Source organism: Lissotriton helveticus, chromosome 8 (assembly GCF_964261635.1).
Source record: "Lissotriton helveticus chromosome 8, aLisHel1.1, whole genome shotgun sequence".
Classification (NCBI taxonomy): domain Eukaryota; kingdom Metazoa; phylum Chordata; class Amphibia; order Caudata; family Salamandridae; genus Lissotriton; species Lissotriton helveticus.
In genome coordinates this window covers 951,823,585-951,846,344 of record NC_136069.1, presented here as the reverse complement: position 1 = coordinate 951,846,344, position 22,760 = coordinate 951,823,585, and the positions used below count along the sequence as shown (strand labels likewise).

The following is a 22,760-nucleotide window of genomic DNA, read 5'->3' as shown; positions in this document are numbered from 1 at the left end:
GTTGACTTTACAACCATCACCATAAGGGTTGTTTGGACTGATACAGGGTGCCCACTAGCATAGTGGACATCAAATATCAGGCCAACTTCTCACAGGGAGGTGGTGGCGGATCCTGCCACCCACCGGCGTCGGGTGCTCCACAAAGCTCGGATTAGGAAGGTTTGGACGTAGAAGCAGCGGGGGCGGAGGTGGACTGACCCCCACGCTGATTCCCAGACACGCCCCTGCGGAAGCCGCTACCGCAGCCGTGCTGAGGCTGGTTCTGCACAGGCTTGCTGACGGAAAGTGCCTGGGCGCCTCTGCCGTGGCCACGAAAGGAACAAAAACCAGGAGTGGCCGGGCTCTTTGCAGAAAGACCCAAGGACTTGGCCGTGACCCGCGAGTCCTTAAAACGCTCCAGTGCACTGTCGGCCTGATCACCAAACAGGCGAGTGCCATCTAAGGGCATGTCCATGAACGAGCTCTGGACATCGGGCGAGAACCCAGTAGAGTTGTAGAAAATGCCCTGCCCAACGAGTCAGCGGTGTCCAAACCACACCAAATGGCAAACTTAGCCTCATCCTTACCCTCAGCAACCGACAGGGAAAGTACAGCCTGGACCTCCTCAGGACACTGTGGCAACACCTGAGCAACGGTAATCCACACCACATAGGAATAACAGCCCAATAAGCAGACGGTGTTCACCGACCACAGCCCCAAGCTGGCTGAAGAGAACAGTCACTTACCGAACTGATCCAACTTCTTAGAGCCCTTATCTGGCGGAGCACGGAGCAGTGGGGAAAGGCACTCTGCCACATCGAGGCCTGGATGACCAGACTCTCAGGCGTAGGGTGAGTGGTCAGAAAGGCGGTGCGCCTGGCAACATTCTTATCCACAGGGGCCCCTGTGGCCGATCGTGACCAGGTACCCAACAGGACGTCGGTGAGGGCGTCATTGAAGGGCAGCAGCGTCTCCAGCGAAGTAGACACCGTCTAGAGCACCTCGGTGAGGAGGTTAGTTTTGAGGGTCACTGCAGGAAGATCGAGGTTTAGGACCTCAGCAGCCCATCGTGTAGGAAGCACCCTCCTCCATCTTGGGCTGGGGAAGAGGCAAACTCCGGGTCAGAAGAGACGTCAAGGTCGCCTGCATCCTCCAGATCGTCCATACAGTCCCGCTCGGAGTCACACTGCCGGGCAAGAGGGTCCTCGGACCCCTCCCAATCCTCCTCCACCTCCGCCGCAGGAGGAGCTGGTTGCGGCAGAAGAGCCGGAACAAACGGCATCGAAAACGGCACCGTTAATGGTGTCGGCTGGACCGGCGCCGCATCCCAATGCGGACCCCAGGTAGGAACAAAATGGTCCTGGAACCGGGGCAAGGGTGGAAAGAATGGCACCTACTGCGGCGCAGGAAGCGGAGCCAAGGGCAGCGCTGGGGCTGGAGCCAACGGCGCAGAATCCTGTGGCGACGAGGCTGGATCCGCTGGCGGCCAACAGGATCTAGACACGGGACTGTGGGGCCCGAAGGCGCACCGGCGGGAGCCCGAGGCCTAAAAAGGCGGTCTATGGCAGCAAGAAACTCTTGCACCTGTTCAGGAGTCGCCGACAGACCCAGGTAAGGCGGGTAGTCGGCGGGACTCACAGGCTCCCAGTGAGCTGCAGGGGCAGAACCCCTGTCCCCTCGTCCGTATCCGAGGACCGACAGGGGGATGTCAGAGAGCGAACACGCTTCTTCGACTTAATTTTATGTCGTCGCTTACCGGAATCAGAGGGCTAACGCTTGGAGCCTGAGGAGCGACGACTACTGCCCCGGGAATGGTCCCTTGACCCGGAGCGGCAATGGGACGAATGCCGGGCCTCCAGCAGTTTCAGGCGCCACTACCTCAAGGCCTTCGGGGCCATGGCTCGACAATCCCAGCTAGCCCAGGAGTCGTGATCAGTCTCCAGGCAGTAGAGGCAAACATCGTGGGGGTCCGCCACTAACATATTGCGACGCAAGGCCTCGCAGGACTTAAATCCAGGCATCCCTACTCGCACCAGAGAAAACCAAAACGAGACAAAGTCTCAAAAAGATAGTAAAAAAATTAGTAAGGTATGTGCACTATTTGGATCTGCGCTTGCTGGCGCGGAAAAAGAAAGAATTGACGTCAGCGTGCATGGGTGGCACCTAAGTAGTCTCCGTGACGTCATCTCAGCGCATATGACGCCAGTGATGGACGCGGAGCCGCAGGACGCCACCTACTGATGCACAGGGGTACTGCTAAGCAAAACTTTCCGGATTCAGTCTGACGCCTGGGGATATTCTAAGGTAAGGAATCTATCACTAACATGTGTCTTTCAGATTAATCTCACACTTACATGTCTGATGATGGACAGGCAGCCCTTAATCACTGTGTAGCACGCATTAGTAGAACAATTAGAAAATCTTTCCTTTCTTGAGACTTTTCTGTACTTTTTGGTGTGCAGTGCCCCACCAATCTTTTTTACACATCCTTGTGTGCCATGCCTACAAACCACTGCGCTGGCATAGATCAGTCATCCCTCTAGCTGGGTGCCCTATACCAGTGGTGAGGGTACAGGTGCATAAGCTCTGTACCCTTACAGTGTCTAAGACATTGTAAGTGCAGTGCTGTCATTAAGAGTATATGGTGCTGGGAGCTTCTCATTACGAACTCCACAGAACCATAATGGCTACACTGAAAACTGAGAAGTTTGATATCAAACTATTCAGCACATTCACCCCACACTGATGCCAATGTGAGATTTTATCAAAAATGCACACAGAGGGAATCTTAGAGATGCCCCCTGAAAAACGACCAACCTCTGGTGGGTTCGCTGACTGGTACACACCAGCCTGCCGTCACGAGACATTTTTCTGGACCCCCAGGGTGGGAGCCTTCGCTCCCTGAAGTACACATTACTTAACTTCGGTAGCGATGTATATGGTAGAGACGATTCTAGCCGCAGATCCCTTAACATAGATTCCTTAACCTAGAATTATCCCCAGGCTTGAGACTGGATCTGGAAAAATTTTCTTTTGCCACAGCATCTCTGCGAGCTGGGGGACAGCACCACGTGACTCCGCCTTGACGTCGTCCGCGTACGTGACGTGAGTGAGGTCTTAGAAGTCCCAACCCAGAGCGCTGACATCAGTTTTCTTCTGAGAACTTTTCCGCGCCGCAATGCAGAGCCACCAGAAACAAAACTGTGAGAGCAGGAGAACAGTGTACAAAAAAGCAGTGAAAAAAATGTCATGAGAGACGACAGTGAGCAACCACTATCGAAAACAGAGAAGGAGCCACAAACCTGGACAGATGAGTAACAACAAGGCACCTCACCACATCATCATCAAGGAGTGTTGTACCCCCTGCAAAGGGCTAAAAGTGGCTGCGGCACAGCCAAGAGACCCCAACCCAGAGTCTGGTAGAAGAGTCCAAGCCTGAAGCAATGAAAAGAGATAAGATTACGAGTAAGCCCCACACTTCAATAACCAGGGTGTAGGGATGCCGAAGTACACATGAACCCACCATCCAAGTACTAGAAAGAAGACACAGAAACCAAATGAAGCACCCTGTCAGGGAGGAAGTGAAAGAGGACACTCGCAGAAGACAAGCCACCCGGAGGGAGGCGAGTGCAGAAGACCAAGCTGAAGGTCCTCCCAGGATGGGGAGTAAGGGCAGGTGGTGAAGGAATCTGCAGCTAGAATTGTCTCTACCAGATACATTGTTACCGAAGGTAAGTAACTTGTACATCTGATAGAGACTACTAGCCGCAGATTCCTTAACGTAGAATAGATAACCTAGCCATATCCAGAGGGGAGGAGGGTCTGCCTTAGAAGAACACAGGGCCCAAACAGGGGATATGTCATAGGGACAGGGAGGACGGCCCAGTCCCCACCTAGCTGAGATAAGCAAGAACAGGGAGAAGGGAAGGCCAGGATACCACAAGCCTACCCGAGAGGCAAAGGGCGTCCACCAGAAACCCCAGAGGGACCTACGGTACCAAAGGAGTACTAAAGGAAGTAAAGAACCACCCGCAAAATCCAAGGAGAAGGGGTGGAAACGGAGGCAGAGCCCGCCTCAGGAGAATTCATACACACAGTGAAGGGGACAGCTGAACCGGTATCAGCCCGGAGGCAGCGGGCAATGTAGGAACGCCCCCACAGCCGAGAAGCGCATACGTGAGAAGATAGACACAGTCGCGCAAGCCACAGCAGAGCACGTGACAGGAGCACACGAGCACTCACGTAGTAAGAAGTAGTGTGCCCAGAACAAGCCGAGCGCAATACAAGAGGCAAGAGAACCCCAGAATAAACGCCAGAAAGGGGCTGTCCCAGTGGCACAACCCGACCCACGAAAAGAAGTGGGGCCGGCCAGAAGATAAAGAAAATGAAAAATGGAGTACAAGCCGAACACCATCAACCAGAACACAGGAGAGCACAAGGAAATACCAGCCCCCCTGGAACACAGGGCAGAGGACCCGTCCAAAGCACTGAATACCCAGGCGGAAACACCAAGTCACGATGCCGTGGGCGGCCCAACTTCCGGTCCGGCGCACCAGAGGCTGAAGAGGGCCCGAAGTAGACATCCCGCAGGGCAAGAGCAAAAGGCACAACAGGGAAGGCTGGAGATGAAGGAGACACCCTCGGACCTGAAGCAGGACAAGACCTGGAGCAGTGCAAGCTACGCTGAGGCGTAAGAAAAGGGGCCGCACCAAGCGGCATACAGTGACACCAGGAAAAACAAGGAACCGAAAGGGCATCAACGCACGCCCAGCTTAGTACAGGGAAATACAATAGCCAACAAGTACCCCACCTAGGGTATGACACGTCCCAACAAAACATGAGAACACCGTTTACGGAAAAACTCCCGCAGCAGAGGACAAGAACAAAGGACCTGTGGTTAACACCACAGACTGCTTACCAATCAGCGAAAAAAACAACACACAGCTGGTCCACCTGAGGACCTATACGGCTCCACCAACAGCCAAAGCACACCATAATATCAAGGGCTGAACCAGCAACGAAAAGGACAGAAGGGCCAACTTAAGGACCCTGAAGGGACACCAAGCCCCCACAGAACACACACAGATGGGCCAACCGAAACTCTAGACCCAAAGAGAAGGTGGATATCCCCTCCATAAATCACCTGAAGACTGACAAGCCAAGCTTAGGGAGGGGGAGGGGGGAAGGAGCCCCGCAAGGAGTCGTTGAATGGCTGAGTACGCATGGGTGTTAAATAGGAGAATCCCATCAAAAGGCAGGTTAACTAGTCGCTCCCGAACATTCTCTGGAAAGATACCATCCCGCAACGGAGCATGGCGGCGGAGAGCCACAGAACTCGCCATAGTGCGGCCGAGAGAATCAGAAACACCCCAGGCCGAACGGAGAATAAATGCGGCTAACTCCCGTCCATCTAGCATATGGTGCCGCAGATCAGCGCAGACACCCCCTTGGGAGGGGCGAGACAGAAGGGATGCCGCAGAAACCCACAGGGCAGAGTTAGCCCTGACCAACACACAAAGAGTGTTGAGCACGCGCAAAGCAGCACTAGTGGAGGCGAAGATGTTATGCCCACAGGAGTCTAACCACCGGCACTCACGTGACAGAGGGAGCAACACCGAAGGCACGGAAGGAAAGGATCACCGCAGGACAGGGCCCTGAGCCGAAGGGTGATAAGAAAGGCAGACTGGATCATTCGGAGCAGGACGATGGAGGAGCGGTTGAGGCACCGAATGTCCTGTAGCAGGACACCCCCAGGCCCCGAAAAGAGAGTTGTGGAGCTAAGCTTCGAATGGAAGAAGCAGCTCCCCTCCACCGGAGCCCTGGTAGAGAACCTCCAACAGATGGTCCGTAGGGATTGGAGTGACCGGGGCGCCCATGCGCAAAATACCAGCGGCCGTAGAAATGGCCCGGACAAAAGCCACACCTGCCTCTGTAGGGCGTCGCTGGGAAGAGAGCAACTCGTCTGGGGCGAAGGCTGCAAGCTAAGCCGCCGGTCCCAAAGTCCAACTGGCGGAGGGAACTGCCAGCCCTTGTAGGATGGGAGGCCCATGGATGAGTGAGGGACCTGAGGGGTCTGTGGAGAGGCCTGCGGGGCAAACAGCGAAGTGCGGAAGATAGGGTCCGGGGTGCCGAGTCGACCTCCGCTACCACGTGCTGCACAGGAGAAAGGGGCAAGGTCAGAGCCGAAGTGGCTAATGAATGGTGCCGAAAATGCGCCGGCTCGACATCCGACGAGGCAGCTGCCTGCGTAGAGGGCCGAGAAGGACTCGGTGAGGCGGGCTGGGGAGGAAAGCCGCTGGCGCCGGAAAGGCGTCTGCTCTGTCTCCGGTAAGACAGCCGCCTGCCCAGAGGACAGAGAGGTACTCTAGGGCAAACCGTGAGACACTTCGACCTCCTGCGACACCACAGGGAACCCCACGGGGCTTTGCAGCGAGGCAGGGGCGCCGTGGGTTGAAGAGGGGAACCCCGTAGGTCCTCACCTCGACAACACCACACCTCCAAGACCTGAAGCCGGACTCGTCAGCGCCTGGACCGAAGCGGTCGGCGAGCCCTTGGAAGGCCCTGTGCATGATGAGGGATCCGCTGACATCTCAGGAGGAGGACCTAAAGAAGCCTGCAGAGCCGCAGTGCAGGCTTTAATTTGGGCCCTAGTCGCCCCATTGACAGGAAACGGCAGATAGGTTAGTGACTGGGGAGGGCGCGCGTCCCGGGAGGAACCCGCGCCCTCCGCAGAGCAAAGACAAGGCTTCGGTGACAGACAGACTTACCGGCGGGCGAGCGATGTCAGTGAGGCCTTGGTGAAGGACGATGCAGCAACCGGAATCGGCGGCTTCTGGACCCTTCCTATGTAGGGGGCGGAAGCGGGGACGAGAACGATCAGGACAAGCGGGACGAAAGTCATTTCACCCGGCACTCCCGCTGGGACTTCAGCTTAAGATGCTGACAAGCTTTGCAGTCCGTTGAATCATGGTTCTCGCCCAAACACCACATGCAAGTAGAGTGAGGGTCCGTCGCCGACATCAGATGCATACAAGAAGTACACGTCTTAAAACCCAAAGGCATTCGCACACTGTTCTCAACGCAAGGCGTTAAAAGAAGACCTAAAAAAGGTCAAGGCATACAATCCGGATCCGCGTTGCACACAGAAAAGAAGGAAATTGATGTCAGCGTTCTGGGGTGGGAATTATGTGACCTCACTGACGCCACGTACGCGGACGTCAGGGCAGAGTCACGTGGTGCCATCTCCCAGCGCGCAGAGATGCTGTGGCAAAATTAAAAAAAATCAGGATCCAGTCTCATGCCTGGGGATAATTCTAAGTTAAGGAATCTGCGGCTAGTAGTCTATCAGATGCCAGAAACAAAGCCTTTCCTAGGCAGAGTAGTTCACACCTCCCCCAGACCAGGAAGAGCCATCTGTGGCAAGGGAGCTTCAAAAGCCTGGCAGTCTTTTTAATGTGACCCCCAGTCTTTCCAGCTATCAGGAGCAGGCCCCCTTCCTGTCTCCACTCCATTTTGGCAAGAAGACAGGCGGGAAAAACAAGCCAGCCCAGAAGGTGTGCCCACCTCCGCCAACTCCACCACTCAGGCGAGGGAGGTGAAGTGAAGCCCACTCTTCAGTGCCAGCCATCTTGCAGATGGCATGCACTCCCCAATCAGGATTAGGGATTGTGCTCACTACTCCACGTGGGGAGAGCACTCCAAGGGTGTAGTAACCCTAAGGTCAGTAGCCTATTGGCTACTGACCTAGAGACAGCTAAACACCCTGTAGGAAGGTGGATACCTGACTATGGTTGCCCCAAACTTTTTGCTTAGTGTTTAGCTGGTTTTTGACTTAGTTGGCCTGGGATCCTGCTATTCAGGACCCCAGGCTGCCTGCTCTCTCTTTAAAATGGACTCCAACGCACTTTAGGTGCATTACCAATTGGAACCTGGATCACCTTATGAGCCCCTGTACAGTGTACCCTAGGTACCCAGGGCATAGGTGCATCCAAGGCCTACCAGGGGCTGCAGCATGTATTATGCCACCCCTGGCCTGGCCTTCCTATTTTGACACAAGTGGCTGATCACTCAGCTGGGGCAAGGTGGTGTAATCACCCTTTGCTTTAGATATAGTATTCCTATATTTAACATACATAGGGACACATGGTAACCTATAAGTCACTCCTATGGCAGGCATTAACAATCCTGGAGGCAGAGTGCTTGGTTATGTGTGAGATGGTGCTCTAGTACGAGCTGAGCCTGTCTGCAGCTTTCGGAAACATGTCCTTTAGCTGTTTCCTGATAACGTCATACCATATACTCATAAGTGCATTATGAACCTCGCGGTTAAATGCTAACTCTGGTTTGACATTATCAAAAGATGTCGAGTAAGGTGTCATACGAATTGGAATACTACCCCCTCGCCAATTCTGGTGACGGGGGTAGCATTCCACCCTTTTAGAGGGACACGACATGTACAGAACCTGAACCCCGTTTAAAGTTAAACGGAGTCTCAGCATCACAAAATGGATGCTGCCACCACAGACACCAGTCTGACCTCCTGCTGCTGGGAGTCCTTCCAGCGAGGGAGACTTGGACAAAGGGTTTCCTGCCTTGGGAGGTGCTAGCACCACCCCAGACAGGATTTTGTGTATCTGGTTAGGTAGGGCTGAATAGAATCAGACATGCCCGGGGCACACAAGGTGTCCCCGTGCATAGGCCAGTTCAAACCGTGCTGGGGCACTCCAGCCCCAGCTCTGGCGCGAAACTGGACAAAGGAAAGGGGGTGTACCCACCCCCCTTCCTGGTCCCACCCATAGGAGGGACCTAGTAGGTAGTCCAGCCCCTAGAATTGGTTTAAAAGTAGGAGCTGAGTCCCCAAGACTGCAGATTACCCTGAAATTCGACTACATAAACAGAAACTCTGGACCTTCGACGTTCTGCTGCTCAGAAGACTGAAGAATCTTCCTTGTGGCCAAGGAGTGGCCACCCTGTGAACACAGGCACCATCCAGCGATCAACGACTTGCTTTGCCGCCGCATCCCGACGGAGCCCGAGCCCAGAGCCTGACAAGAACCAGACTCCCAAACATCTAACAGCCCGATCCACAGTCCCCGCCAAGCTGAGACGAGTGGAGGCGACCTGAGACGTGGGACCGGACCACTTGAAAAGTCCACGAGTAGCTGACTGCGCAGCCCCTGAGGCACCCTCACCGCTATGCTTGGGGTCTTGAGAAGCCCCACCATGGGGCCCTTTTGCTTTGTTCCACCCGACAACGCCTGGTTCCTTCCTGGTTCCACACCGGTCACTGTCTAGTGACTTTGAACATTGTCCCCTCTGCTTTCAGGTCTTCATCACTTCAGATCCACCCTTGGATCCACCGGAACTCTTCACATCAAGTCGCCTGCAGCATCAACACTCCAAGGCTCCATCTGAACTCCTGCAGAACCCCGACACACTTTGGAACCACTGCACCCGCTTCCCGTGGGTGAGGTAACGCTGGCACTCTGGTGCCCCCGAGTAGTTTAACACAGCACAGCCCCAGAGATTCCCAAGGCCCTAGGCAGTACTTCCTTTCGACTTGTGGTACTTATACCACTTCTTTAGTATATGGTTTTAGGGGCCACTCGGGCCTATCCATATTTGTGCAGCTTTTGTATACTTATTAATTGAATTGTTTTAACGTGTTTGCTCCTGTGCTCAAAGAGTTCAGGGGACTATTTGTAGTAATAAATACATATAGATTTTGGATATATATCCTGTGTGGTGTCCCTTCACTTGGTGTTCAAGAGGGTTACATATGGTAATACAGCTGGCTTCACATGCCAAAAGAGTTTAGCCTAACACTGCTCTGTCCACACTACCATTAGGATAGCTGGTCTATAAGGTTGACTTACAACCAATCACCATAAGGGTTGTTTGGACTGATACAAGGTGGTCACTAGAGCTAGTGAACATCATATCAGGCCAACTTCTCACCCCCCCCCCCCCTCAATACAGTATGTGGGGGGCAGCCCTGAACCAAGAAAGAAGACCAGAACCTGCAACAAGAAAAGAAGAAGGACCGAACAGCCGTGCCAAAGCTAAGAGGAAGAGGCCCACTGACTTGGTCCCAGCCCTACCGGCCTGTCTCCACCTCAAACCTTCTGCGAAATTCCTGGGTGTCCTGCAGCCAGCAACCTCGAAAACCCCGGAGGAACCAGATGCCTTCATCTGCAAAGACTGTCTCCCGTGAACACAAGAGTTGTTCATCTGCAACCTCTGGCTCCGGCTGGAGACCAGAATCCGCACCACTCTGTAGCCACCGTCCACGGCCCGAGCACAGGAGGTGGGCAAACACCACGAAGAGGTCACCCCCACCCCCCCCCCGGCAAGCCAAACCAGAGATCCGTCGACCCCTGACCTGCCTTGAACCTCCAGCCGATGCCTGCAGCCTAAATCCGGAAGGTCCCCCCAACCGAGACCGCAGCCGGTAACAAGATCAGACCCCAAAAGGCACCCCTGCACCCGACGCCCTACGGCTTTGGGTGGCCAAACTGACGGTGCCTAACCGACCCCCAACTTCCCTCTCGAAATGGTGGTCACACCTAGAAGACCTTCGTCCCTAAACCTGCGGTACGTTTGAAAACCAGAGGTTCCCCATTGCAAACAACAGGGCACCAGACATCGAAACCGCACCCTGCACCGCATGCCCTAGTGCCAATGAGGGTGTACCTCATACCAGTTGTCCTCAACTGTGTCCTCTTAGTAAGGGTCCATAGAACCCTCTCAAATGTCTTCCTCTGGTTCCGCATGGGGGGGTCCTTGGTTGGCCCCCATCCGGCTCCGAGTCGGGTAGGACGAAGGGGATGGCATTGGAAGCTCCAGAGGCACGAGTACTGGATTTGACTCAAATCAAGCGGTCAGTCTGCTCCGGATTAAACTGGGGGTTCATTGGTCCCAACTATCATAGAGAGCAAACCTGATGGTATGGTTCCAGGTGGGGTCTCACCCAGTCCTGTGTGCTCCATATGGGCCGGGCTGACTAAAAATGAGGGCCATGGCCTCATAAAATTCCTTCAGCAAGGCGGGAGTAGCTCCAGCTCTGGAAAAATCAGGCAAGTGCAGATAGGACCCAGGATTAGACCTAGCAGACACTTGTGGCCTGGAGTCCCAACATTCCCTTGTCTCATAGGATGACGATGGACATGGGGAAGTTGAAAAACAGTCGGACATCTTCGACTTCTTGCGTTTGTGGAACTTCCCTGATGCCCTTCGAGCGTCACAGAGTCAACCGACATAAAGGAGCTTGAAGGATCGCTTCCTTAGTGCATGGAGCGGCAGACCTCACATGCCTTGGAGTCGTATCCCAGCTCCACGCACCACAAAACACATGAAGTCCGCAGATCCGGCACCGATATTTGCCTGGGGCAGGCCCCAAATAGTTTGAAACCAGGCGGCTTCTTGGGTGACATCTAAACATCAGGAGAAAAATCTCAGGAAAAACGTAGATAAAAAGTCAAAAAAGGCCAGACCAAAAAAAATAAAAACATCACTATGGGGTAGCTCAATCCAGGTAAGGAAATAACTGACGTCAGTGCGCCAACGTGCGGCCTGTATGTGTACTGTTGATGTCATTTCCGTTATGGATGCCGCTGAACTGAACTCCGCCACCTACCGGCAAGCAGGATTACTGCTCGATAATCTTTCTGATCCCATTGGAAGTCAGGGAATATTCTCAAGTAAGTAATCTGCACTTGAAGTCTATCAGATCGGTCATAATTTTTGTATCTCTTTTATTATAGTCCTTTTCTTGGAATGTTGCCTGAGATTATTATGAACTATTGAAGCCCTTTGTATGGCATTTTGTATTCTGTGACATGTTAATGAAGATTTGCAATACAAAAATGTCTCAATAAGAACTTTTACACTTGCCCAGATATTTCTCCTAAGCTACAGCTGGCACATAAAGTGCAAATATATTTTACAATAGGGGAGAGGATGTGGCCTCACGCTAGGGCGGTCGACCTCAAATCTGGGGAACAGGGTTCGAGTCTCTACAACAACGCTCAACATCCTGTGATTCTGGGCAAATCACTTAAGCTCTCTGTGCCTAACAAAAATGAATGTGTCCTTGTGTAATGCAACTGGTGCTCATTTAAAGAGTTGTGATACCGGATACCTTCGGGTCAAGTTTGCGCTATATAAAACTCCAGTAAAATAAATAAATACAAAATAAACCAAGGCACACTTACCCAACCATGCTGCAATAAGAGCAGAGTCAATTCCATCTATTGGCTCGCAGATTCGAGCTACCACTGGGTGAATTTGTTGAGACAGATAGTACTTTGTGTCAATCTGAAGATTGTCTTGCTTTTGTAGTTGTTCTAAAGCATATGCTCTCTGACTGGCACTCAGGGTTGATCCATCCTACAAGAAGAATAGATAAAAGCATAAACTAGCAGAAGGAGATCAGGTCAGACTTCACCATAATGAACAAGTTACTTACCTTCGGTAACGATATATCTGAAAGAAACATTACTAGTGATAGATTCATTACCCTAGAATTACCCCCAGGCATCAGACTGGATCCGGAAAGTTTTTCTCAGCAGTACCCCTGCGCGTCGGAAGGTGGCGTTGCACGGAACGGAAAGCGGATCCACAGCCTTTGCTGTGCACCATGCCTCAAATTTGTTCCACCTGCAGGCGTATACCAACTTAGTGGAGGGACGCCTGGCTGCCAGAATGACATCACAAACTTTAGGAGGCAAGTCGAAAGGAATCAACTGCCGCCTCTCAATCTCCACGCAAAGAGGTGGAGGCTGGACAGGTTCGGATGGAGGACCATCCCCTGCTTCTGCAACAGAAGCAGGGGATGGTCCTCTTCAGTCGGATCGGAGGGATCGATGGCCATACTGAGTGGCTCGGGATACCATACTCTTTGAGACCAGTCCTGAGCCACAAGAATGACTTGGGCCTGTTCACGCCTGATCTTCAGCACGCTGGGTAGAAGTGGTATAGGCGGAAAGGTCTACAACAGACTGCAACTCCACTTGCGGCAAAAAGCGTTGCCTAGCGACTGCCGCAGTGGAAATTCCAACGTGCAGAACTGCTGACATTGCACGTTCTCTTCGGTGGCAAATAGATCTAACCAAGGCTCTCCCCTCTGTTGAAAGAGACCTTGCTCCAAGTTCGAGTGAAGACGTCATTCGTGATCCATCATGCACCTAAGGCTGAGTTTGTTCACCCTGGCGTTCAGTGAACCTGCCAGTTGTTGACCCACCAGGGAAATACCCTGCTGTTCCAGCCATGTCCTGAGGCGCCTAGCCTCCTGACATAGGGTCTAAGACCGCACTCCGCACTGTTTGTTGCAGTACCACATGGCGGTGGTGTTGACTGTGAACACCTGCCCCACTTTCCCTTTGACAGAGGGAAGGAATGCCTTCAGTGCAAGTTGGATCGCCTGAAGAGCCCAAAGGTTGATCTGGAGCTTGGATTCCGCCGGAGACCAGAGGCCTCTCATCTCCGCCTCTCCCATGTGGCGCCCCCCCCCCCCCTAATCCCAGGAGGGACGCGTCCTTCACCACTGTGTGCTCTGGTTGGGGAAAGGAGAGGGATTAGCCCAGGACCCAATGTCGGTTCATGAGCCACCACTGCAGCTGCTGTGCAGTGCCCTCTGAGATCTGTCGCAATCGAACAGGTTCCACTGATCTGCGCCCACTGGAACTTCAGGTCCCACTGCAGAACCCGCATATGCCATCTGGCATGAGTGACAATCAGGATGCAGGAGGCCATGAGGCCCAACAGCCTCAGGGTCATCCTGACCGAAACCAAGGATAGAGGCAGAAAGATCAGAATCATAGCCTGAACATCCTGGACTCGCCGTTCGGGAGGATAGGCCCGAAACTGCGTTGTGTCCAGAACCGCTCCGATGATGAGGAGCTTCTGAGAGGGAATCGGGTGCGACTTCGGCACATTGATGGAGAACCACAGCAAATGATGTAGGTCGGCCATAGTCTGGAGGTGGGAAATGACTGCCTGGGGCGAGCCCGCCTTCAACAGTCAGTTGTCAAGATAGGGGAAGTCTGGAACCCCTAATCTGCGCAGATGAGCTGCGACACCGCCATCACTTGAACGTGACGTGAACACCAGAGGGACGCGGGTAAGGCCAAAGGGGAGCACAATAAACTGAAAATGCTCGTGGCCTACCGTGAACGGCAGGTAACGCCGGCAGGACGGGAATGTGGAAATATGCATCCTGCAAGTCCAACGTTACCATCCAGTCTCCAGGGTGGAGAGCAGACAAGACCTGAGCCAAAGTGAGCATCTTGAACTTCTCCTTCCAGACGCAGCAATTGACGTCCCTGAGGTCCAAGATAGGACGCATGTCCTTGTCCTTCTTGGGCACCAGAAAGTAGTGGGAATAACATCCACGTCCGACTTCTGGCGCAGGAAGACGCTCGATGGCCCCCTTGACCAAGAGAGCCGCGACTTCTTGATGAAGTAGTTCAAAGTGATCCCCCGACATGTAGTGGTACTGGGGTGGCATGGCTGGAGGGGTAGTCTCGAAGCGGAGGGAGTAGCCCCTCGGGACTATGTCTAAAACCCAGCTGAATCCTGCCGCCCAGTGGAGTTTGAAGGTTCTGAAAGACCAGACTAGGAAGGTTTTGGGGCAGTAGTGCCCGGGTGGAAGTGGACTGACCCGCCCGCTGGCTCTCTGAACCACCTTTGCGGTTTCTACATCTGCGGCCGCTCTGAGACTGCTGCTGCTGCGGCCTGTGCCTCTGAAGCAAATGTGCTGGGGCGCCCTTTCCGTTGCCACAAAAGGAGCGAAAAGCAGAAGGCGGAGGAGGGCGAGTGGCCGACAGGCCCAAGGACTTGGTCGTAGTACGTGAGTCCTTAAAACGCTCCAACGCGCTATCTGCCTTGATGACAAAAAGGCTAATGCCATCAAAGGGCATGTCCATCAGGGTGTTCTGGACATCCCCCGAGCAGCCAGAAGTCCGCAGCCAGGCGTGACGGCGGAGCACCACCGTCGTGGAAATCGCTCTGCCCAGCGAGTTGGCGGTGTCAAGGCCACATCGTATTGTGAACTTGGCTGCATCTCTTCCCTCAGCAATAGCCTTCGAGACTGTCCGCGCCTCCTCCGGACACTGAGGCAGCACTTGCGCCACCGTATCCGACACAGAGTGGGAGTAGCGGCCCAAGAGGCATGCAGTGTTCACAGACAGCAGCACTGAATTGGCAGAAGAAAGAATCTTCTTCCCAAATTGTTCCAGTCTCTTGGATTCCCTGTCCGGGGGTATGGTAGGGAATGCGCTCTGGGACGTTGAGGCTTGGACAACCAAACTCTCAGGCGTGGGGTGTTGGGAGAGGAAAATGAGTCACCCGGGGCCGAGCGATGGGCCAAGTTCCTATCCACAGGAGCCCCTGTGTTGAGCCTTGACCAGGTGCCCAAAAGAACATCAGAAAGTACCTCATTGAAAAATAGCAGTGGCTCCGCAGAGGTAGCCGCCGGCTGAAGCACTTCTATCAGGAGGTTAGTCCTGACGGCCACGGTAGGGAGTTGGAGGGCCTCGGCCGCCCTACACAACACCACTGCATAACTTGCACACTCCTCCTTAGCCACGGTAGGAGTAGTGACCAGGCCAAGGTCAGGAGAGGTGTCAAGACCGTTCGCATCCCCAAGTTCCTTTTCCCAGTCCAGGTCATACTCACACTGAGCTGTGAGAGAGTCCTCAGACCCCTCCCAGTCCTCCCCTTCCTCTTCAGGCTGATATATAGGCCAAAAATAAGGGGTAGAAAGGCCCCATCGGCGTCGGAATCTGCGTTGAGTGATGCCGTTCCGGCTCAGTGTCTATGTCGGGGCTGAAACCGTGGGCCGCGGATATCCAGCAACTTTCGGGACCGCTCCCTCAAAGTCTTCGCTCCATGGGTCGACAGTCGGGGCACAACTTGGGGTCGTGGTCACGCCCCAGGCAGTAGACACACACGCGGTGCGGGTCAGTCACCGACATCATTCGATGACAGTCCCAGCAAGACTTGAAACCGGGCATCCCTACGACACCGGGAGTCGATCGACTTGTAAAAACCGAGACAAAAAGCCTAAAACAAAACAGTCAAAAAATTACTTTGGGTACTACTCTCTCCAGACCTGCGTTTGCTAGCACAGAAAAAGGAAGAACTAATGTCAGCGCACGAGGGTGGCATCCAAGTAGCTGCTACAACGTCATCTCGGCGACCACAACGCCAACGATGGACACGGAGCCGCACGACACCACCTTCCGGCGCGCAGGGGTACTGCTGACGAAAACTTTCCAGATCCAGTCTGATGCCTGGGGGTAATTCTAATGTAAGGAATCTATCGCTATGTGTTTCTTACAGATATCCTGTTTAATCCTAGATACCCCACTATACACTCTGCCTACCCACGTACAGGCCCTTCTCCTCTCACCCTCTAAGCATTTTTAAGAATGGAAGAAGTCTCAGAGCAGATCATGCTACAATTTTCTTTCAATAAGCACGACATACAAGAGGATGGATTGCTATGAGACTCAATTTTTTTTTTTTTTTTACTACTAAGTACCAAGTAACATTTTGGATCTGGATACAGACACCTTTAGTGCAATTTAAAAAACATCCGGTCATCAATTCTTCTACAATGTACAATAAGTAATAAAGAGAGATGGCTTTGGATTGCCCCTTTCAGCCACTGGTTTTCATATGTTTTATACAGTTAGCCAGTCCTAAGATGCACGGTCTATCAAGGCCATGACATTTCATGGATGATTACAAAGTCCTTTTCGTGATGAGCATTACTTTAGCCCTTAAGTTAAACTGCAGATACAACATGGCCTGCAACTGTGATCCAAAATGTGTTTTGCGATGTACTTATTTTGCTCACACAATGCCACTGTAATTGTTGATTTGTGGAAAGGAGATGGTAGGAACAAGTTTATTAGGACAATTATCCATAAAACATTCTTAAAATCATAAAAACACCCTTACAGTATAAGACAGACTTAAAACCCGTTAGCCCCTCCCTCCAAGATTCCATCCTACTAAGACCCATCCTACTAAGACTCTGGTTAACAGTAAGCACAAAACAAGCAATTCCTACTGGCATCTCAAAATAGCGCATTTCTGACAGCAGGTCTATCGCCTCCAATCTTTACAACACTCTGTATTTTAATAACAAGGGCTTTAAAAAAGTAATTCGAATGGCAATATAAAAAATACAGTCCACAAGAACATACAATACAGAACATTTAACATTCATAGGGCAGGGACAAAGACCATTACCATCCCGAATCATATTAGACTGGAGGCGGGACAAGTACATTGGGTTGCATCCCACTCTCTGGAGAAGTGTGGCTCACTGGTTAGAGGAGGCAGACCTGGAAGCAGAGGTCAGCCCGGGACCAGGGTTCAATTCCCGGCTCGGCGGGGTATTGAGTCCTAAAATGTCCATGGACTCGACAATTCTCGCTCCGGTGCTTACTCGATTCATGGGTTCACACTCTGCGACTCTGGGCAATAGCTTGCTTAATCTCCACAACGGCCCCTCGCGGTGGGATGCCTGGCTTTCACCTTGCGGATACCCTGCCGGGGTTTTCTCACAGGGGAATACCAGGACGGGTTCCCTAAGCAAGCGCTTAGAAACCGCTTGGTGATTTGCGCTATATAAATTCCTGTACATTTACATTTACTCTCTCAACTGGGGGTCTGGCAACTGAGCCAAGTAAGGGAAAACCGTTTTGAGGTCCAGAGTATTTCAAGAGAAGCTGATGGACAGCTTCTTCATCAGGTATACCAGGTCCAGAGACAATGCAACATCCCCCACAGATGGTTTCAGCTTTAGGGGAGATTGAATTTCCTTGAGCTATAAAAAACGGGAGGTCATGGTGATGGATGTAATGCTTGAAATAAATTAAATGCAAAAAGAACAATTACTGGACAGAATGCAGAACAATTTCATACATTCACCCCAGTACAGAGATCTGGGCCTAAATCCATTGTTTTTTTGCTCACCATGCCATTCCAGTTTGAACCCAGCCATATGCAAATCAGTCTTGACCCTGCCCCCAATGGGAACAGTCCAATATTACTGCCAGGCCAGGTCCTCCCTGGACTGGAAACAAGCATCCTAGGAGCAGTCACTGTGACACTGGATTCAAGCTATCCAGGCTGATGAGGGGTGAAACCCCGAAACTTGTCCTAGGATGCTTGTTTCTGGTTCAGGGAGGACCTGGCTTGGCAGTTTGGGCTGGACTGTTTCCATGAAGCACAGGGTCAAGACTGATTTGCATATGGCCAGGTCTAAACTAGGGTGACATGCTGAGCAAAAGATGATGGATTTAACCCAGATCTCTTCACTGGGGGTGAATCTTTTGATGTGTTTTGCATTCCGTCAATCAATTGTGTGTCTTTTGAATTAAATTAAAGTCCTTCATTTTTTGCCCACCATGACACTGTAGACAAAAGCCCAACCTCAGTATGCAAATCAATACCAACCCTGCAGCTCATGTGGCAGGCTGTCACGAACTGCAAGGTCCTCTCCAGATGGGACGAAAAGCAACCCCATACCAGATTCACCCTACTGGGGGGCTTGTCAGCATGGTGAAGTTTGAGTCGTATGTCATAATGAGCATGGTACCCATGTCTGAGCATGCCTGCATCACGTAAGGGGGCAACTGCTAGAAAACCATGTTTTAATTTATCCCAGCCACTGGCAATTGCACAGGCTGCATTTTAGTCCATCATTTTTGCCCACCATGCCACTCTAGACAAAGGCTAACTCCCTGAAAATCAGTACTGATCTTTCCTAAAGCTACAGCTCCATTCACTTAGATCATGGCAACTTTTTTTGGTCTACTTTGCTATTACGATAGTACATTGGATTCAGGCCCTTTGTTCACAGAGTAAAGATGAACGTGCACAGAGGCTACTAAAAGATGCAACACAAAACTGTGCTGTTTTAGAAAGTAACTGTTACACAACATTATGCTGTGAATGCCTTTTAGGTTGCCCACTTACAAGCAAACTTCATCTTCTGACTCCTTTTCATTACAGTTACGTTAGAGGACATCTTATCTCTGCTCATAAGGAGGTATGGGCCATACTCCCAACTTCAATTTGTCGCCCAAGATTCTGTTGCATTATGAAACTCACTTTCTAGGACTATTATGGTGAGCAGAAAGTTGCTCAACTGTAACTTCTGCTAACGAAAAGCCAAATCTATAGTCTTTTTCAATGCCTGTCTACTGCTATCTGGCCAGCCCTTTTGTTATCTGCCATATTAAAGTTTGCAGTGTGTCAAAGTATGGTTTTACTCATCAATTTTACAGTGTATTTTCAACTTGAATAATAAATAATGTCAAACTAGATTTACTGGCAGACTTATTCCTTTAATATTTTGCACAGAAAAAAAGGCAAGTGATTCCGCCCCATCTTTGATGGAGACAAAATCAAGTTTTTAATATTTCCTTTCCATAGGATGTCATAAGCAAATTGATGCACATTAATTTCCTCCATCTTTACTATGGTGAAATCTTTCCATTTCTCAGATTAACCCCAACTGCCCCCAATGATTTCTCCGCTTTTCTTCATTTTTTTTTTTTTAATAACCAAGTTTATTTCATTTACCCTAGAGTCCTGATTTACCATTACAGGCAGAAAAAGCTGAGCATTCCGAGTCACAGTACAGAAAGCGGCCTCACCAACAATCAATCTGTTCATGAGGAGACATCATGATGGGCCCAACACTTACCCCACACTTTACCATGCCTTTCGGGGCATCCACATACCTCATATGTAGATTTTTCCTGATGTGCACAGTAGTCAACGTCTGCTAGTCACAGCTGCAGCAAGGGGGGGTTAAGGCTGCTTCCACAGTCAGGCTACGTCTCTCTTGGCTACTAGACAAGCCACCCCCACAAGGAACCTCTTGGATTGTGGACCTCCCAATTCCTCCACACGTCTCAGTAATTCAGTTCAGGGGCCCAAATCAATTTAACGACCCAGCTGCTCCATGAGCTCCCGAACCCCCCCCCCCCCCCTTCTAGAAGGGCCTAAGCACCATGCAATCCCATGCGGAAAAAAATCAGTGTCAGGGAGTGCTCCGTGTGCACACGCAGTTTGACCAGTTGGGAAAATCCGTTGTATGCGACAAGGAAATAGGTAGGTCACGTGCAGAATGTTCACCTGTATCATACGCAGGTGAGCGGCTATTGCTACTTCCCTTGGTGCCAATCATGCCTCCGTCCAGTCATGGTCATCAAGCACACCCACCCAGCCCTCCCACCTGAGCTATAGGAAAGCAAAGCCATTTGGGGAATGGATAATCAAGAAGTAGTACATTTGAGAGCTCACCCTTTTCCACTGGCACCACATCAGCAGCTTGGCCTGGAGTAGGATGTATTCAGGGAGATGTGTATCCTAGGCAAAATAGTACTTCGTGTCTCAGTTGGAGAAAGCAGAAGAATTGGGTGTAGGCTTAGGCACAGTGGTCTTTGAAGTTTTCGAAGAACAGCAGGTAACCACTGTAGGAGAGTAGGGTCTTCTTCTTATGGTCACCCCCACTTTTTGCTTTGCTTTACTGGTTTTCGACTTAGATGTGGCTGTGGGCCTGCTAATCAGACCCACAGCCCAGATGCACTCTCTCTAAATTTACACCATGTACTCTAGGTACATCCACGAATGGTAATTGGTTCACCTTATCAGCACCTGTACCAGTGCACCATAGGTGCCCAGGGCATAGGTGCAACCAAGGCCTACCAGGGGCTGCAGCATGTATTATGCCACCCCTGGATGGCCATCCAAACTGACACAACTGGCTGATCACTCAGCTGGGGCAAGGTCGTGTAATCACCCCTTGCTTAGGTATAGTATTCCTACATCTACCCTTATATATGGACACACAGTAACCTATAAGTCACTCCTATGGCAGGCCTTAACAATCCTGGAGGCAGAGTGCTTGGTTATGTGTGAGATGGTGCTCTAGCATGAGCTGAGCCTGTCTGCAGTTTTCGGAACCATGTCCTTAAAGCTGTTCTATGATCTTGCCATACCATATACTCTTAAGTGCATTATGAACCTCGCGGTTAAATGCTAACTTTGGTTTGGCTTTATTCAAACATGTCGTGTAAGGTGTCATACGCTTTGGAATACTACCCCCTCGCCAATTCGGGGGACGGGGGTAGCATTCCACCCTTCTAGAGGGAGAAGACAGGTTAGTTCTGACTATCCCGGTTAAAGTTAACCAGAGCCCCAGCGTCGCAAAATGTACGCTGCTGCCACAGACACAAGTCTGACCTCCTGCTGCTGGGAGTTCTTCCAGTCACGGAGGTTTGGACAATAGGTTTCCTGCCCGGGGAGGTGCAAGCACCACCCCAGACAGGACTTTGTGTATTGGGACAGGGAGGGCTGAATAGTTTGAGACACTGCCTGGGGCACACTAGGTGCTCCATGCATTCCCCAGCTCAAGCCAGTTGCTGGGGCACTCAAGCCCCAGCTCAGGCGCGAAACTGAACAAAGGAGAGGGGGTGTAACCACCCCCCTTCCTGGTCCCACCCACAGGAGGGACCTAGAAATAATCCAGCCCCTTTTAGTTGTATAAAGGTAGGAGCTGAGTCGTGAGACAGATTAGATCCCGAACCGAAACTTGACACAAAACTCTGGACCTTCGACGTTCTGCTGAAGCTGAAGACTGAAGAATCTCCCTTGTGGCCAAGGAGTGACCACCCTGGGCAACCAGGCACCATCCAGCAAATCAACGGCTTGCTTTGTCGACGTTCCCGCCGGAACACGAGCACAGAGCCTGACATGACCCAGACTTCCAGACCTCTCTGACCCTCTCTTCACGACTGCAGCGTGTGTGTGTGTGTGTGTGTGTGTGTGTGTGTGTGCGCACGTGCGTGTGTGTGTGTGTGTGTACACTGCACACGCCGCCTGTGGGCCTCCTACTCCTAACCCAAAGGTCAGATAGTGTAGCCCCAGCGATTCTCCAGGCCCTAGGCCTTTCCTGCTCTCTTGACGTGGTACTTATACCACTTTCTTAATATATGGTTTGCTTCGCCCCTAGGGCCTAACTGTAAATTGTGCAACTTAACGTATCCTGATTAAGTAACTTGTTATGTGCTTTGGCCTCTGATCTCTTAAAGAGTTCAGAGGAGTGTGTTAGTAAATAAATACATATATATATATATATATATATATATATATATATATATATATATACATATATATATATTACCTACTGGCAGTCGCCAGTAGGTATATATAGTTAGGATTTTTTCTCTATGGGATTTTTGAAAATTCTATGTCTAATAACTTTGGCGTTTGTGGACGGAATTGGCTGAAATTTTCAGGAAAATGGAACATTTTGTTTCTGAGCAGCCCCTGAAAATTTGGGGGGGGGGTTCGTCAAGGGGGGCCGAGAAAAAAGGGGGGTCCCAAAACGTGTTTTTAACATTGAGTTTTCCATAGGGCGGTTGGCCTCACTTTTAGCCCGAACGGCTGAATGGATTTGCACGAAACTTGGCAAAATTGTAGGGACTGGTAGCCCGATGTGCCTTTGCTAGGTCTCAATATATGTGCTCCAGTGGATTTTGAGAAATTAACGTTCAAAAAAAGATATATATCTGTAACAGCGGACCAGGCAGCGCTCCAGTTCGCGTACTTTTCGCGTTACGGAGCTTTGTGAAGCGAAGCTGATTGGTTCTCCGGCGTCTGTAAACATTCCAAACAGTCCGTAGCGGCCGCCATCTTGTCTCTCGGTAGGATCGAGAGACAAGAGGAGGCCAAAGCGAAGGGGCAAATGACCG

The 22,760-nt window shown here is 51.4% G+C and overlaps 1 protein-coding gene across 1 annotated transcript in view; it reads right to left on the bottom strand.

The window, feature by feature from the left end:
• POLA1 (DNA polymerase alpha 1, catalytic subunit) overlaps positions 1-22,760 on the bottom strand; it is a 1,864,208-nt gene that overhangs the window by 574,762 nt on the left and 1,266,686 nt on the right. The window contains exon 32 of the mRNA XM_078657805.1: positions 12,192-12,366. Within this exon, the coding sequence (XP_078513931.1) occupies positions 12,192-12,366 (175 nt within the window). The remainder of the gene's footprint in view (positions 1-12,191; positions 12,367-22,760) is intronic.